The sequence below is a fragment of the Erpetoichthys calabaricus genome, chromosome 5 (assembly GCF_900747795.2).
Source record: "Erpetoichthys calabaricus chromosome 5, fErpCal1.3, whole genome shotgun sequence".
Classification (NCBI taxonomy): Eukaryota; Metazoa; Chordata; class Cladistia; order Polypteriformes; family Polypteridae; genus Erpetoichthys; species Erpetoichthys calabaricus.
The window spans coordinates 251,475,059-251,492,402 of NC_041398.2; the positions used below are offsets into that span (position 1 = coordinate 251,475,059).

At 49.7% G+C, this 17,344-nt stretch overlaps 1 protein-coding gene across 1 annotated transcript in view; it reads left to right on the plus strand.

The window, feature by feature from the left end:
- The window catches only part of galntl6 (polypeptide N-acetylgalactosaminyltransferase like 6), a 104,323-nt gene extending 91,455 nt beyond the window's left edge, over nucleotides 1-12,868 (plus strand). The window contains 6 exon segments of the mRNA XM_028791147.2: nucleotides 3,192-3,299; nucleotides 4,307-4,504; nucleotides 4,506-4,529; nucleotides 8,808-8,924; nucleotides 10,319-10,468; nucleotides 12,412-12,868. Coding sequence (XP_028646980.1) covers nucleotides 3,192-3,299; nucleotides 4,307-4,504; nucleotides 4,506-4,529; nucleotides 8,808-8,924; nucleotides 10,319-10,468; nucleotides 12,412-12,579 — 765 coding nt within the window. The 3' untranslated portion in view covers nucleotides 12,580-12,868.
- Nucleotides 12,869-17,344: the final 4,476 nt, after the last annotated feature.

The window sequence follows — 17,344 nt, forward strand, 5'->3', positions numbered from 1 at the left end:
CCACCCCTCTGCAGACTTTTCATTAGGCGACTTTGTAATTGGGATGCTGAGCATCGTGTCTCGTCTGGAAACCATGGCAACGGGTGGCCGAGTTCATGCGTCCCCTCCCTCGTTTTTTTCTTATTTGTTCTGCTGATTGATTTTTCAGCGTCTTAGTGACCTCGGTGGCACCACATGCCCGCTGCGCCTCTCCTCTCTGCTTTAAATAATTTGTTTCCTTTTGTTGTGCGATTTACACCGGGAACAACGTCCAGCGAGGAATTGGATGGCAGGTGGTCCGCGTCCTGATTCACTAAACATAAGATCATGGGAGGAACCCAGTGGCTTGGAAGGATGGGCATCTGGATGGGCACATGCCATGGTGGCAGAACTGGGGGCAGGGTAGGGGTAATTGGGGCAAATCAGCCGAGACCCCAAGAGGGTGACAAGCACATCACAAGAATTTGACAAGAAGGACCACCCTGGTGCTTAAGCTGCAAGCGTAAGGCGAGACCTTGTGCTTTCATACAGCGCCTTTCCATCGCAGGGCACATTTGATAAAATTGAATTTGACCTTCTGAGGAAGACGAGGAGTGTCAAGTCAGGGATTAGACCCCCAGAGCAGGTTCATAGAGCGCCTTTCCATAGTAAACAGCAGCCCAGGTTTGACTTACAGAGAGGGTCCCTGCAGTCACACACCTTTATATGGCGCCTTTCCACAGGAGATGCTAGCCTGGTGTGACGTCACGGTGTTCATACGAGGTGCAGAGTGGAATGTTAGGGGGTCCCGCAGGATCCCACAGGCGGCCAGTGGTGCAGTCAGCTGCTTTCATATAGCGCATTTCAGTGGTGAGCCCAGGCTCCAGTTTGATGGGACAATTCCTTCAAATCCCAAAGGGAGTCACTGGTGGGCACTGTAACCATAGCCAAGGTGTTCCATATAGCGCCTTTTCAGAGTGAACACCAACCTAGGCTGTTGCTGTATGGGCATCATTGTACCTGCACCCTGAAGGGTATGGGGGGTGGCAGGGCCAGGTGACTCATTCAGGGGTCACACCGGGGAACAGCAGGGAGGACTGCCAGTGCAGTGCATTCATATAGCGCCTCTCCATAGTGAACCAACACCCAGTTTATTACACTTTGTTATCATTTTCATGTACTCAGTGAAAGGGCAGCTCAGCTGATTCCCTAAAATCACAGCGTGAGTCAGCGGTGGGCACTGAGACTGCAGTCAGGTGCCTTCATATAGCGCCTTTCAGTGGTGAAGGCCCACCTCGATTATTCCAGTTTGTAGTTCTGTTTGTACAACACGAGTGAACAGCAAGAAGAACTGATGATGAATCATCTGGCAAGGTGTGAGGGTCACCAAAATAAACGAGTCATGCAGGGTCCCAAAGCCTGTCACCTTATGAGTTACAGTCTGGTCCTCAGGGGGCCACACTCTCGGTCACCGTCAGGTGATTAGGAAGTTGTTGGGTGGCCTGTCCTCGTTACCCCCAGACGACCGCCACTCACTGTCCAGTGTCTTATGCACAGGGACCCCCAGAGTCTTCTCCCTTTAGTGAGCCTGAAATGAGATATTGTCGGCCACTAGGGGCGCTAGCTCTTTTGTAAGAATTCTCCTTCTTTGCAGTTTCACGGCATTTTGGTTCTCAAGGATTTTATTGTCACCTTCTCTGAGTGCCATCAGTGCTGTGGTGACAGATGATGACAATTTTTTTACATAATTTAAAGAGACTGTTGTTGTCTAGAAACTCTGCAATTACATTTGGTATACCAAGCAGATGCCCAGAGTACAAGCAATTGCTTGGGGCAAATTTGCCATCAGTTAATGTGCCCACCATGGGTGATGGAGAGAGACCCTCTTAGGCATCAGTTTTACATGCCAGTGTGGGTGCTCTATAGTAAAAGAGAGGCTGTGCCATCTCTAGGCTGGAAGCTTGGGCATGACCTTGGCTTGTAAGTGTATTCCAGTAATGGCCACAAGGGGCCAATGAGGGTTAGCAGTCATGGAGCTTCTCGAGGGCCCTCTGACCAGATGTTGGGGGTCTCTGGCCTCAGAGAGATGCAGGCGTCTGTGTGCTGAAGTCCACTTTGATACTTGGTGTTCTCCCTTTGCTCATCCCTGCCTTCTCGATGGTGGCTGCCCCTCGAGGATGAGTGTGTAGACATCCTGCTGCCCGGCGGTGGTATCATCACCCTTCATTATAGCGCCTTTCACGGGCAGTCACTCCCAGAAGGCACTTTGTAATGAGGGCGGAGCCTGTAATCATCTGATGTGAATGCTGGCGCTCAGTGAGTTTATCGTATGAAATCGCTGCTCTGGGTTTCCATCTCTTGATGAATTGACTCCTAGATAAGCACAGGGGGAGCAGACATCCATTGGGGGTCCAGAAGACCACGTCCTTTGGATTTCTGATGTTTAGCTTTGTTTTGTGTTTCTTCTCATTGAGGGTCCTGCTGCTCAGTCCACCCAGATGAACCCCCCCCTCCAGCCCATTTGTGGGGGCTTTAATAGGTCTGTAGAGTGGTCTGCCCCCAGCCTTTGTAAGCAGTGATGCACAATGAACAAGGAGGGTAGGGCTGTGCCCTCTGCTGGGCACCCTGTGTTCACCACACCACTTCTTGATCTAAGTGTGCCCCCTGCTGGGTGACGAGAGGATTCCACGTGTGAGTAGCTGTCAGTCAGTGGGCTATGAGGACTTGACCCACTGCCCCCCCACCTCACTGGGCACCATGAGCTCAAATACGCATTTCATGCAAGCCTGCGGTGTGTGGGCTCGTGTCACTCAGTTTGCCAGCAGAAGTGAGTCAGTGCTTATCTAAGGGCGCCCCCTACTGGGCCACGCCAGCTCATGCCACCTGCTCATTTAGGCCCACTGCTTGTGAGCCAACGTGCTGCTGCTGTGTCGCCTGCTTACCGTCTGGGGCATCGACCACCAGAGCCTGGCATTGACGTTATGGCGTGAACATCTTCTGTTTCAACAGCCTGGTGGCTCAGTCGGTGGTCTGTGGGGGCTGCGGTGACGTGAGTTAGCCCAGTAAATGCCCAGGACCTAACAGCCTGGCAGCTCTCTCCCTTCATCATCTTCATGCCTTCATGTTTACTGACAGCAGCATGGCCTCCGGTCTCCTTCTGTGTGCCAGTCCACTGCCCGTATGGTGTGCCATAGTGCCAGAGCTCACTTCACACTGCCCCCTTCTGCCCACAGGTGTGGATGTGTGGTGGCAGTATGTACGACGTGCCTTGTTCCAGAGTGGGACACATCTACAGGAAGTACGTGCCCTACAAGGTGCCATCGGGGACCAGCCTGGCCCGAGTAAGTTATGTCGATGTCATTACTGGTTATGTGCTGGGGGGGCTGGGGGGGTCACAGGACACTCAATCTGACACTTTAAATCCATCAGGTGGGCTCCTCCAGGCCACATCACAGACGAGGGTGAGGGGGTCCATAGGTGCATTTTGTGCGGAGCAGGCGAGACCCCCTCACATTGCTGCCCCCTGCGGTCAGTGCACTTATTGTCAGCTCAGTGTACAGAGCAAACTCAGAAAGCCACCACGTAGCAGAGGGCACACAAATCGACTGGCAGATTGGTGCCATCTGTGAGCCTGCAGGCCACTAGCTAGGGAAGTGACCTCAATAGCCAAAGGTGTGACGGTGACCTTTCATGGCCATGGACTGGATAGCAGCTGATGTCTGGTCATGTCCTGCGGCCTGCCATCCCAACAAAGAGGCTGGCATGAGCTTAGGGTGGGTGACGACTCGGCTGGAATGAGTGCCAGTGGCACACACCCTATTATCTTGATCTGATTGGGTAAAGTGATGGGTGATAGTCACTGGTAGAAATGGCCACCAAGCCAGTGCCAAGGATGCCTGTCACTCCCATGTGCTCCCATGTGCTGGGTGGGCACATTCAGGGTTGGCTTTAGGGCAGCTGTGGTGACACTGATAATACAGCAGCCCCTTTAAAGCCCATTTTCATCACAGCGGCTGCTTACCCGTTTCTCTGCCCCTGCTGTCAAGATGCGGCTTGTCTCACCTATGGCACAGTCTGAGCCTGGGCACCTACTGAGTTACCCTTTACCGCTGTCTCACTGTGAAAGGCGCTATAAACAGCAAAGTCCATCTGGCCAACCCCTGGAGAGACCAAACTCCATGTGAGCTCAGCCCAGTATGCTGCTCTTGAATGTTGCCAATGCCCACTGCATGCCCGCCAGCTGAGGAGGTGTGGCCCGGGGGGTCACTGGGACTGCACTGTGCCCTCTGCTCTGCGCCCTGCTGGCATCTTCTGCACTACTCGCTGATCTTCCTCCTTTCTACTGCAGAACCTGAAGCGAGTGGCTGAGACGTGGATGGACGAGTACACGGAGTTCATCTACCAGCGGCGGCCGGAGTACCGCCACCTGTCCACGGGCGACCTGTCGGCACAAAAGGAGCTCCGCAAGCAGCTCGGGTGCAAAGACTTCAGGTGGTTTATGGCAGCAGTGGCCTGGGATCTGCCCAAGTACTACCCGCCGGTGGAGCCCCCCCCCCGCAGCCTGGGGAGAGGTAAGCAGTGGCAGGCTGTGGCTGAACTCTGTCTGGTGTGTGTCTGGGCACAGAAGGGCAGAGGCTGGCATGCTGACCTTTGGCTTGAGGATCACATCAGCAGTAAACCAGCTGGAATGAGGTCTTGGTGGGGAACTCAGAAGAGTGAGGTGTGTGACGTTGGTGTTAGCGGTGGGATTTCACTCGGCAACTGAAAAGCTCTAAATGTAATATAGCGCCTTATACACCCTCAAAGGAAGGACCTTCCTAACCACTATTGGGGTTGGTCCTGGGTGGGCACAGAAGAGTCATCACCTCGCCAGCTTGCTGTCCTTGTACGGCTTTGCATTCGTGTCACACACTTCATGGCGTATTAATGCATGCCCGCTGTCCCACCTCGCCTGTGCAGCCTGGTGGGTAGGTGACGGCCACACCAGCACTTTCGGTGTTCATATGACGCATCACAAAGGTATCACATGTTTTTTAATTCAGCCCAGTGCTGTGCAAAGCGCCCATACATCCAACAGTGAGATTGGCAGCCATTTTCTCCCCATTATAAATGTTCCCACTAACTGGCATCCCCTCCAGGGCAGGACAGGTTCTGCATTGCCATGTGCCACTCACCAAGCATGGCCGGGTTAAGCAAGTCCATGGGGTGGCATTGTTAAGCATGCTGATATATGAAATATAAAAAGGTGACATTGTGGCACAGTGGTGAGTGCTGCCACCACAAATATCCAGTGCCCAGGGTTTAAATGCCACATCCAGTTATCACCTATTATGTTTGTGCCTTTCTGCCAATGACAACACATTTGAGTTGTCGTCCAGATGTGTGTGTGTGTGTGCTGAGCCACTGTCATGTCCTACACAGTGCCACATGAGGTCCTCCACTGGGCACCGCCATACAACATAAACATCTGGAGACTTCGGCTTTTCTTCCCATCTACTTTGTGGCATTTACTGTGAAAGGCGCTATATGTCATCAGAAATGACACTTTTCTTTGTGCCAGTAATCAGCAGATGAAGTCTCTCTGTAACTGGGCACACACAATGGCAGGCACCATCCATAACACTTTGATGCGGCAGTGCCATCCCATTAGGCCAACTGCTCCTTATCTCGTTTGTCAAGTCGGAAAATCAATAAGCGAGGAAGAAGAAGCGAAGAGTGGAGCCGAAGGCTATGCATCTGAGTGGCTGTGAGGCACTTCATCAGCACTGTCACCACTTTGTCACAACCCCTCCAGCGTGTCACCAGCTCAGCCAAGGTGCACAATGGAGGTGTCATTTGGGACACTGATGTGGCGCCATCTACAGGAGACACCTTGGCTTGCAGCTGCAGAACAGTAACATGGGAGTCTGCTGCAGGTCAGGAAAGTGGACTGCCCACATTTTTATAGTGCCTTCTAACAAGTGCCAATGCTCTTTGGATGGCCGTGCTGCCCATCCGTCCATCCGTTGTCAGTTCAGGGTCCTAAATCTGCAATCGTTTACTTTATATAGCGCCTTGCACATCAGCAGCATCACAGTGTGTATTACAGAGTGCCAACCCAAAACCACCAGGCTAAAGGGTCAATCATGTGCCAGCCCACTTTGACACTACACTGGCACCATTTTAGTGCAAAGATGGCAAAGCTTTGCCACCATAGTCTCCCCCTTTAAACCCAAGGGGGTTGTCGATGTGGGAAACCCACAGTTAAGGGGGTCAAGCAGTAAACACTGAGTGACCATCAAAAGCGTCCCTGGCTGCCAAGCCCACCATAACTTGTCACTGGGTCCTCAAATGTCAAATTTCAAGTGTCCACTCTAAAGATTCCGCAGCTCCACAACTCTTAAAGCACAAGAGAAGTCAAAGTCAATGGGATGGAGAAGTGGCATCAGTACCCGCTTGGCACCCTGACTTCAAGGGTCTCTGGCACAGCCCTCAGCCACTGGTTTTATTCCTCCATCAGGGTGGTGGGTGTCAGGGCCTGCCCAGGTATTATCGGGTCCAAGGAGCCATTCCACCCAGATAGATGGGCCAGACCATCAAAAGGCACCCTTATGCCTACAAGACCATTTTAGGGTCACCAGTTAGCCTGACACATTTGAATTTGGAGGGTCTGGGGGGACAGCAACATGGACGCAATGTCTACAAAGACTGTGACCTGGAGCCACTGTGCCACCCTCTCACTGGATATACTGATGAGTGCCAATATTATTGATCATTAATGAGTGATTGGTGCAATCCCTGCCCATCTTTCTTGAGTGATGTGTACAGGCCACGCCCATATTTCCCAGTGATGTGTGAAAACCCCGCCCATCATTTCTGAGCAACATATGAGATCAATGAGTAAATCCCACCCATTAATCTTGAGTGGCACTTGCAAACTCCACCCATCAGCACTGAGTGATGCATGTAAACCCTGCCCACCGTTATTTAGGGATGTGTGCAGACCCCACCTTGGTGCCACGGCCCACCTGCCTGCCTAAAGTTAAGTCGTCCCTGATGGAGGATCGCAGGAATCGTGGGGTAGAGAGGTCCTGTCATCGGATTGGCTGGCCCAGCGCTGTTCAGCTGTAGAATGGCCAGTAGGGGGAGGTAGCTGGATGGTCCCCAGGACTCTGAACAAATCCAAATCCTATTATGGGATGTCATCTCCTGTTAAATTCTGCTCCGTACTTGTAAACTTTTTATTTGGATACTGCATTGAGGATTTGTTCTGTTCTGTGTATTGTGTTGTAGTGACCCCCCCTTTATTTGACACCCACTGCACACCCAGCCTACCTAAGGGGTCTCTCTTTGAACTGCCTTTCCGGAGGTTTCTTCCATTTTTTCCCTACAAGGGTCTTTTCTTTGTCTTCTTAGAGAGTCGAAGCTGGGGGGCTGTCAAGAGGCCTGTTAAAGGTCATTGTGGCACGTCTTGTGTGATTTTGGGCTACACAAAAATAAATGGTATTGTAAATGTTACTTTGCCTTGGCAGCCCTTTTGCCTCCTTTGCCCCATGTGCCATCTCCAACAGAACTGACACCAAAAGACAGAGGCAAATGGGGGCAGAAAAGAGACATGCTGGAGCTGTGGGCACCATCAGTGGCACTCTGACTCCCCAGGCTGCATGGGCAGAGCCATTAGCCGTGGCGCCTGTCCTGAGGATGTTGGCAGGTCCTGTGATGTTGGAGCTTGGCTCAGTCTCGGTCGGCGATGGAGGATTAAAGTGGCCGCTCGGCGAGGTCGGCTCACATTCTGTCTGGCCAGCTTTGCAATTTGCCTCTGAGCTCTTCAGCCTGCTCTGAGGATTCTTGCCAGCCTTGGTGGGTAAAGCCCCTTATCTGCTAAATGCAGTGCTGGCCTTGGCGCCCCTAAGATTAATACCTGAGGGGCTTTCCCTGATAAAGTCGATTATGTTCAGCATGGGATGGGCGCTTTATCTCCAAGTAATCCTGACCTCCAACCATTACGATGATCCGTGTGGCCATCCAAGGCGGGCAGCCCCCTACGCTGGCAGGGAGGCCCAGACAGCACACGATGAGTAAATGAGCCCAGTCACAGAGGTAATGAAGCACTTGACAGAGTCAGTGATTTATATAGCCGCCTTTTACAGCACACACCAACATTATATAGCAAGTGCTGCCATCTCTGCCATTGCCAGGATATGGTGAATATCAACTCTGAAAAAAGGTGCCAGTCCATTGCAGGGCACACAGAGAGCCCAAACTGGAGTCTTTGAGGTGAGGAAGGGAAACTGTAAAACCCAAACAGGAAGGTGCCAGGCCAGCGTTTGAACCCAGGAGCTGTGGGGCAGCAGCATGGACCCCTGTACCACTGTGCCACCCCACGGGGACATCAGTCAAGTCCTATTTCAGATGGCACTGGCCACAAAACGGGCAGCAGCTCTGGATGGGGGTGCCTGTGCCTGGCGATGCCAGCTTGGTGGTGACTGGTGGTCCTACTGGTGTGGGGATGGAGCAGGAGGTGCCCACTTTACAAGGTGCAGCCTTATCAGTGTTATATAGCGCCTTTATGTGCTTCAAGCCACCACAAATTAGGCACATGCACTGACACACACACTGACGCTGATGCACAGGGTCATCACTGCACAAGCCCACCTACACACACACTCCGCCACACTGACACCGCATCGCGCATGGATACACACAGCAGCAGACCCCCCCCCCACACACACATTGTCCTCCCTCCCACCGGCTCTCATTCCCGACTGGCACACCCCCCAGACCTCTCGGACCCCCCCGCCCTGCAGTTTCGGTCCTATTTGCCCTTCCTCGTCTCCTCCGCTGACGGCGCCGCCTTTTGTCCCCCGCAGATTCGCAATGTGGCCGCCAGCCTGTGCGTTGACAGCAAACACGGGGCCACGGGGACTGAGGTGAGGCTGGACGTGTGCGTCAAGGACGGCTTGGAGCGGACCTGGTCACACGAGCAGGTAAGGCGCGCGGGCGCAGTGACATCTAGTGGACGGTTGGAGTATTGCGCGCAGCGCCGGCTCACGAAGACGCCTGAGGATCGTGGAAGGCAGGACGGGTGCGAGCGTTGGGGGTGAGGGGGGGGGGGGGGGGGTTTGGTATTATTCAGATTGGGGTGATGGGGGGGGCCTTGAAGTCGAGGAGGTGGTCGATGCAGTGTCCCGATCTGACAAGAAAAGAGCGGGCATCCTCTGGCAGACAGGGTGGCATTCACTGGACCCACTCTTGCCTTTTGTGGGGAGTGCAGGCTGTCCCTCTTGCTGCATTTTGTCACTTTATAGCGTTCTGCCAGTTTGGAGTCGTGTGGCTCACCCTCAGGATGCCCTTCAGGTGGCTAGAGGTGGCAGTAATGGGCACAAACAGACTGTCACTCTCACTTTCTGCTAACACGTGGCAGTGACATGTCACATGAGATGGGAAAACGGACTGGACAGACCAACTTGGCGGTGGCCCCAGGTGTAGGAGGGGACCAGAAGGCTGCCATCGTCTCGGTACACAGATGTCTGTGTCGTGTATCGTGCCTTGTAGAACGAGCAGATGGTAAAAGTAACCATTGTGTTGTTCCAGTTGAGCTATCGTCACCCCACTGGTGTGTCTGCAGTATAGCGGTCAGCACGGAGGATGACACCAGTGGCCTCAGGCCTTGCCAGGTTCCTCATATTTCATGTCCCATCTGGTGTTACTTATATAGTGCCTTGCCGAATGTGCCCACCAAGTTTTCTGAAGTTCTGCCCTCCTGGCACAGTATGATGCTCTCATTTGCTTTTTTAAGCACTTTTTGTCTGTGCTACAGTGAAAGGCACTATATAAAATAAGCCAGAGTACGGACACAGAGGGTACAACGAGAGGGGCCACAAGTGTCTCGATGTGTGCATGTGACCGAAGCCCCTTTGATGCCTGGACATCCCTGAATCAAGCGCCTTTCACTGACATGCCACTCTTGACCAATGTGATGTTGTCACCAATCAGATGTCATGTCGGTTAGGACTCTTTGGCGCCCCCCAGTGGCTTTGTCCCCGGTGTCCCTCCTATTTATTGTGACCACCCTACTCAGTTCCATTGATGTGCCAGCCTCTCCTGTCACATTGAGATGCCCCTGATCTCCTTTTGGCTCCTTTTCTCGCAGGCTCTTAGAGGTTTGTCCCCTTGTCCCCTTGTCATGTTTTGCCAGTTGCCACCCTGTCCTGTTTCAGCTGAGCCACTCAGCCTCGTCATGCATCTGCTTTTGTGCTACTGCCGCTCCATTGTGACATTTGGGGACCCTGGTGTGCTTGATAAGGCCCCCTAGTGGTGAAGGGGACATCCTCCCGAGTCGCAGCCCCGATAATGAAATGTCCTTCTTGTTTTCTCTCAGACGTTCACCTTTGGCTGGAGAGAAGACATACGGCCTGGCGACCCGCTGCACACTAGGAAGTTCTGTCTTGATGCCATCTCTCCGACGAGCCCCGTCACACTGTACGACTGCCATGGCATGAAAGGCAACCAGCACTGGCGATACAGAATGGTAATCTGGGTGATGCTGGGTGGGCGACTTTCAGAGGGCCACCACAGGAGCAGGAATGACAGCAACAGTTCTGCCATCCTGTATTGTCATAACATGACCAGGGCAGTGTGAGGCACCGCTCTGGAGTTGAAATTAGGGACTGAGAGCCACCTGAGAGCCACCTGAGTGCCACCTCAGTGCCTGACAACAAACCGCAAGTCGGCACCCCAGTGGTCACTCGAAGTGTGGCAGCTGGTCAGTCGTGTGGCGTGAAGCACCGGTCAGCACTCCTTAAGATAAAGAGGGGGAATGAAAATTACAGTCATAGCCACTAGGGGTCTCACTCATACTGACATTACCTCCTCACACTTTATACACTTGTACACAGTTCAGGGTCTCAGCCACTAGGGGGCCTCAGCACCAAACTCCCACATGTGACATATCACAGTATACACCTGAGTGTTGCAGTCCGATGTTGTACCACTAGGGGGCCTCATTCACACACTGATATATGCCAGTTTAGTTATAGTAGTGGGCGGCACGGTGGCACAGTGGGTAGTGCTGCTGCCTCGCAGTTGGGAGACCTAGGGACCTGGGTTCACTTCCCGGGTCCTCCCTGCGTGGAGTCTGCATGTTCTCCCCGTGTCTGCGTGGGTTTCCACCCACAGTCCAAAGACATGCAGGTTAGGTGGATTGGCGATTCTAAATTGGCCCTAGTGTGTGCTTGGTGTGTGGGTGTGTTTGTGTGTGTCCTGCGGTGGGCTGGCACCCTGCCCAGGATTGGTTCCTGCCTTGTGCCCTGTGTTGGCTGGGATTGGCTCCAGCAGACCCCTGTGACCCTGTGTTCGGATTCAGCGGGTTGGAAAATAGATGGATGGATGGATAGTTATACTGTAGTAGTAGGAGAAGTGCTGCCATGTCCACTGCTGTCCAGCATCCCAGCCACTAGGGGGCCTCACTGCATGATATATGCATTATGTCACAGTTGGCACAGTCTGAGCCTCACTGCCAATGACAAACCTGGGCACACATACCATCTTTTGATAAGTGACCACTAATTTGTCCAGTAGGGGGCACACTAACATTCACACACATGTATTAGGTCAGATTTGACACACATGCAGGTTGTTAATATTCAAAGTCGAGACCACTAGGGGGCAGCACTACCTCAATGGCAGACATTTAGTCAGACTTTACAAAGATGTGCTTCTGGGTGTCTGACAGGCTTTTGTCCACCAGGGGGCCTCACTAAGACCCTAACACACACACACACATCAAGCTGTCCACAGTACAGAGTCTTAACCCTGTGGGGGCCTCCCTAAACCACTGGGTGGGTCAGTGTGGGGTCTTACTGCCAGTTTGCTAGTAGGGGGGCACACTAGCATACTGACATATGCATTAGGTCAGATTACAATCCGGTGTCTCAGCCATTAGGGGGTCTCTCTGTGCCAGTGCCACACGTGTATCCTCATACCCCCCTCAGATCAGTGTCCAAGCCATTGCCACCATCATTTATCCACCAGGGGGTCTCACTAGCTCAAAGACCAATGTGTGACGTCAGACTTGACACACATGAGCCTCAATATCCAAAGCCAGTAGGGGGCACCACTGCCTCAATCGCACACATTTTCTTAGACCGCTGACTGGCTTTAATCTACAGGGGGGCTCACAGAAGGAGGGGGGTCACTACCTCTGCTCCCAGCTATTTGACAGGTTGTACCCCTGCCCAGAGAACTGACTTGTTGGCCCACATTTCGGTCCCTTCATGTCCCCGGAGGCTGCCAACATGTCGGGCTCTGACTCAGGGTCCTGCAGCTTTGTCTGACTTCTGATTGGTTGATGACCTGACACATGAACCCCCCCCCCCCCCCATCATTATCATCCTGCCACAGTTTGATATGCGATCTTTTATTGGTGGTGGTCCTCCGTGCCCACACACATCATCTTCTCGTCTCTGTGTTTAGGACCACACGCTGTACCACCCAGTGAGCAACAGCTGCATGGACTGCAACCCCCTGGACAAGAAGATCTTCATGCGGAGGTGCGAGCCGCAGTCGCAGACCCAGCAGTGGATCTTCCAGCACAGCAACGCCTCCGTCCTGGAGAAGTTCAACGAACTGCGCGGTCCGTGAAGCCGGCGGGCCGGCGAGACGCACAAAGACCTCCCGGCGCCTCCGGGCCTTCGTGAAGCCGGCGAGCTCTGAGAGAAGCGAGCCGATGTCCGACGATCGCGCCGATCCAGACGGCAGAGGACGGACGGACGGACAGACAGCAGTGAGGCTTTGCACACGGAGCGCCGCTGACGACGTGCACAACTGACGGCGGACTCTTCTCGGACCCTCGTGTCCGGGTTCAAAGGAGCAGAGGATTGCGGTTTAATAAATAAAATGATACCCGAGTGTCACATCAACGGCTCCATCTGTCTGTCCGGCTGTCACGTGTGTCCCCCCCTTAATCGGCTCAATGCCAGTGGCCAGCTGACTGTCCCTTTGTGAGCTCATAGGACAGGACGGAGTCAGTCAGCGCCACTTTGTGGTGACCACTAGAGGGCAGCACACCACAGGAGGTTTTCTAATGGTGACCTCCACCCACTTATTTACAGCTTGGTCACTCTGGGAGGGCACAGGGGTCACACTAGTCGGAGATCTCCAGGGTGCTGCTATATGGTGGGCTCAGCTGGCAGACGTGTGATGCCCACTCACTGTGTTTTAAGTTCAGGACCCTGAAGTGGTCAGTACAGCTGTGTAGTGTCCCCCATCACCCAGGGTGACCCCCTGCTTCACTTGGACGCCCGTAGTGCCCCTCGTCCCTGGACTTTTCTCTCCATATTAATATTTAACTAACTGTCAAGACGATGCCATCCTAATGTGTTTGCTTTGGGGGACATGAGGGTCCATTTTATAAAGCGCCTTGTGAAGGTGTTTGACGTGGAACAACAACAACAACAACAACAACATTTATTTATATAGCACATTTTCATACAAAAAGTAGCTCAAAGTGCTTTACATAACGAAGAAAAGAAGAATAAAAGACAAATAAGAAATTAAAATAAGACAACATTAATTAACATAGAAAGGAGTAAGGTCCGATGGCCAGGGTGGACAGAAAAAACAAAAAAAAACTCCAGAAGGCTGGAGAAAAAAATAAAATCTGTAGGGGTTCCAGGCCACGAGACCGCCCAGTCCCCTTTGGGCATTCTACCTAACATAAATGAAATAGTCCTCTTTGTAGTTAGGGTTCTCACGGAGTCACTTGATGCTGATGGTTATACAGACTTCTGGCTTTTAATCCATCCATCATTGTTGGAACATCATGGTGCTTTGGGTAGATGGTGGTGGCACAAGCCACCACCAATAGGACACCGGAAAAGGAAACAGAAGAGAGAGTAGGGGTTAGTACAAATTTTGAATGAATAGTTATTATAATGAATTGGATATACAGAGTGTCAGGATTAAATTACAGTGAAGTTATGAGAAGGCCATGTTAAAGTAATGTGTTTTCAGTAGTTTTTTAAAGTGCTCCACTGTATTAGCCTGGCGAATTCCTACTGGCAGGCTATTCCAGATTTTAGGTGCATAACAGCAGAAGGCCGCCTCACCACTTCTTTTAAGTTTTGCTCTTGGAATTCTAAGGAGACACTCAGTTGAGGATCTGAGGTTGCGATTTGGAATATAAGGTGTCAGACATTCCGATATATAAGACGGGGCGAGATTATTTAAAGCTTTATAAACCATAAGCAGAATTTTAAAGTCAATTCTGAATGACACAGGTAACCAGTGTAGTGACATCAAAACTGGAGAAATGTGTTCGGATTTTCTTTTCCTGGTAAGGATTCTAGCAGCTGCATTCTGCACTAACTGCAAACGATTGATGTCTTTTTTGGGGAGTCCTGAGAGGAGTGTGTTACAGTAATCTAGCCGACTAAAGACAAACGCATGAACTAATTTCTCTGCATCTTTCGATGATATAAGAGGTCTAACTTTTGCTATGTTCCTTAGGTGAAAAAATGCTGTCCTAGTGATTTTATTAATATGCGATTTAAAATTCAGATTACAATCAACGGTTACCCCTAAGCTTTTTACCTCCGATTTGACTTTTAATCCTAATGCATCCAGTTTATTTCTAATAGCCTCATTGTATCCATTATTGCCAATCACTAAGATTTCAGTTTTTTCTTTATTTAATTTGAGAAAGTTACTATTCATCCATTCTGAGATACAGGTTAGACATTGTGTTAGCGAATCAAGAGATTTGGGGTCATCAGGTGCTATTGATAAATACAGCTGTGTGTCATCAGCATAGCTGTGGTAGCTCACGTTATGTCCCGAGATAATCTGACCTAATGGAAGCATGTAGATTGAGAAGAGCAGCGGACCCAGGATAGAGCCTTGTGGAACACCATATAGAATATCATGTGTCTTTGAGTTATAATTACCACAACTAACAAAGAATTTTCTCCCTGCCAGGTAGGATTCAAACCAGTTTAAGACACTGCCAGAGAGGCCCACCCATTGACTAAGGCGATTCTTAAGAATATTATGATCAATGGTGTCAAATGCGGCACTCAGATCTAAGAGGATGAGAACAGATAAATGGCCTCTGTCTGCATTTACTCACAAGTCATTTATTACTTTAACGAGTGCAGTTTCTGTGCTGTGATTTGTTCTAAAACCTGACTGAAATTTATCAAGAATAGCAGGTTTATTGAGGTGCTCATTTAACTGCATAATGACTGCCTTCTCTAGAATTTTACTTAAGAAAGGCAGGTTAGAGATGGGTCTATAATTTTCAAGAGAAGAGGGGTCGAGATTATTTTTCTTAAGTAGGGGTTTAACTACCGCAGTCTTAAGACAGTCTGGGAAGACCCCCGTATCTAATGACGAGTTTACTATGTCAAGAATATTATCAATTAGCACGCCCGATACTTCTTTGAAAAAATTTGTTGGTATTGGGTCAAGGACACAGGTGGAGGGTTTCATTTGAGAAATTATTTTATGTAAATCAGGTAAATCTATCCTAGTGAAAGACTCTAATTTATTTATTATGGAGTACTGGGGTTTCGGGGGATCCTTAGTGTTGGGGAGATATACTATGTTATTTCTAATATCATTAATTTTTTGATTGAAAAATACAGCGATAGCCTCACAGGTTTTACTGGAAGTACTTAGGAGGCATTCCTTTGAGTTACCTGGGTTTAACAGATGATCAATTGTCGAAAATAAGACTCTGGGATTACTAGCATTGTGATTTATAATCTTAGAGAAATAGCAGCGCCTCTCAAGACGGACTGTGTTATTGTATTCTGTTATTTTAACTTTTAATATCTCATAGTCAATAGTTAGTTTAGTTTTCCTCCATTTACGCTCAGCTCTACGGCATGTTCTCTTTAAATCAGACACTCTTTGGGTCTTCCAAGGTATAACAATGCTAGAAGATTTTTTAACTGTCTTTTCAGGTGCAACTAAGTCAACAGCAGCCCTCACTTTAGTATTAAATCTTTCCACCTTACTATTTACATTCTCCTCGCTATTATAGTTGGCACTATAAACGGACTGATTGGTTAGAATGTTTGTAAGTTTTAAAGCTGCTGATGAGTCAAAGAAGCGTTTTTTAACAATATGCTTCTCATGAGTGTTTTCTATCATTATTTCTATATTAAAAAGTAGAAGAAAATGGTCTGAAAGACCCGTATCAATGACCTGCTTTATATCAACTTTTAGTCCTTTAGTAATTACTAAGTCTAACGTATGACCTGCTTTATGTGTAGGCTGATTAACGAGCTGTCTCAAATCAAAAGAGTCCAGGAGGTTCATAAATTCTTTTACTTTTTGGTCACATTGATTATCTATATGAAAATTAAAGTCGCCGACTATTAAGAGTGCGTCATAGTTCGTAATTAAGATTGACATCAAGTCAGAGAATTCCTCAAAGAAAGACGCGTTGAATTTAGGAGGTCTATACACGGATAATACTAGAACGTGAGAATCTCCCTGAATAATAATGGCGAGATACTCGAAAGACTTGAACTTACCAAAACTGATATTTTTACATTTTAACCTGCTAGAGTAAATGTTTGCTAGCCCTCCACCTCTCTTTCCTTGGCGATCAGCACGAGTAAAACTGTAATCTGGAGGCGCAGATTCGATTAAAACAGCTGCGCCATCTGAGCTAAGCCACGTTTCACTTAGTGCAATAAAATCTATTTTTTTTTCACTAATAATGTCGTTGATAAAAAACGTCTTGTTAGTTAAAGCTCTAATATTTAATAGTGCCATATTCAATGTTTCGGAGGAGCAGAGATGAATACTATGTGCGTTATTGATATAGGGAACAGGAATTAAGTTATTTTTATTAGCGCCGCTCTGCGTGTATTTTTTATTTAATCTATGATCTGTTTTTACAGTTTTAATACATTGTTCATCTAAAGTACTAACTTTAATTAAATTATTGGCGTTTTATGCCGTATTGCCTAGATTTTCTATGTGCATTAAGATTGGTTATTACAGTATTTATGTTGCGCACTTTTATGGAAGATTTTTTTAAACAATTATCATGACCAAACACAGGAGTGGCATTTCGGAAGGGGTTAAAAGCAGAGATAGATAGTCAAGATAAACGAATTACCTTCGATATGTTTTCGGAGAGGACCCGGGCGCCGAAGCTGTTCGGATGCAGGCCATCTCGCTGAAGAAACGCGGTCTTTCCCAAAAGAGGTCCCAGTTGTTAATGAACCCCGATGTCTTGATTCTTGCAGAAGCCCTGCAGCCAGTTGTTTAAACCAAGCAGACGACTGTAGTACTCGTTTGATCGTCTGACGAGAGGGAGTGGACCCGAGATGAATATCTTTGCCGATGGGGTCCTCTCCTTTGTGTCTTTAATTAATGCAGTGAAGTCTGC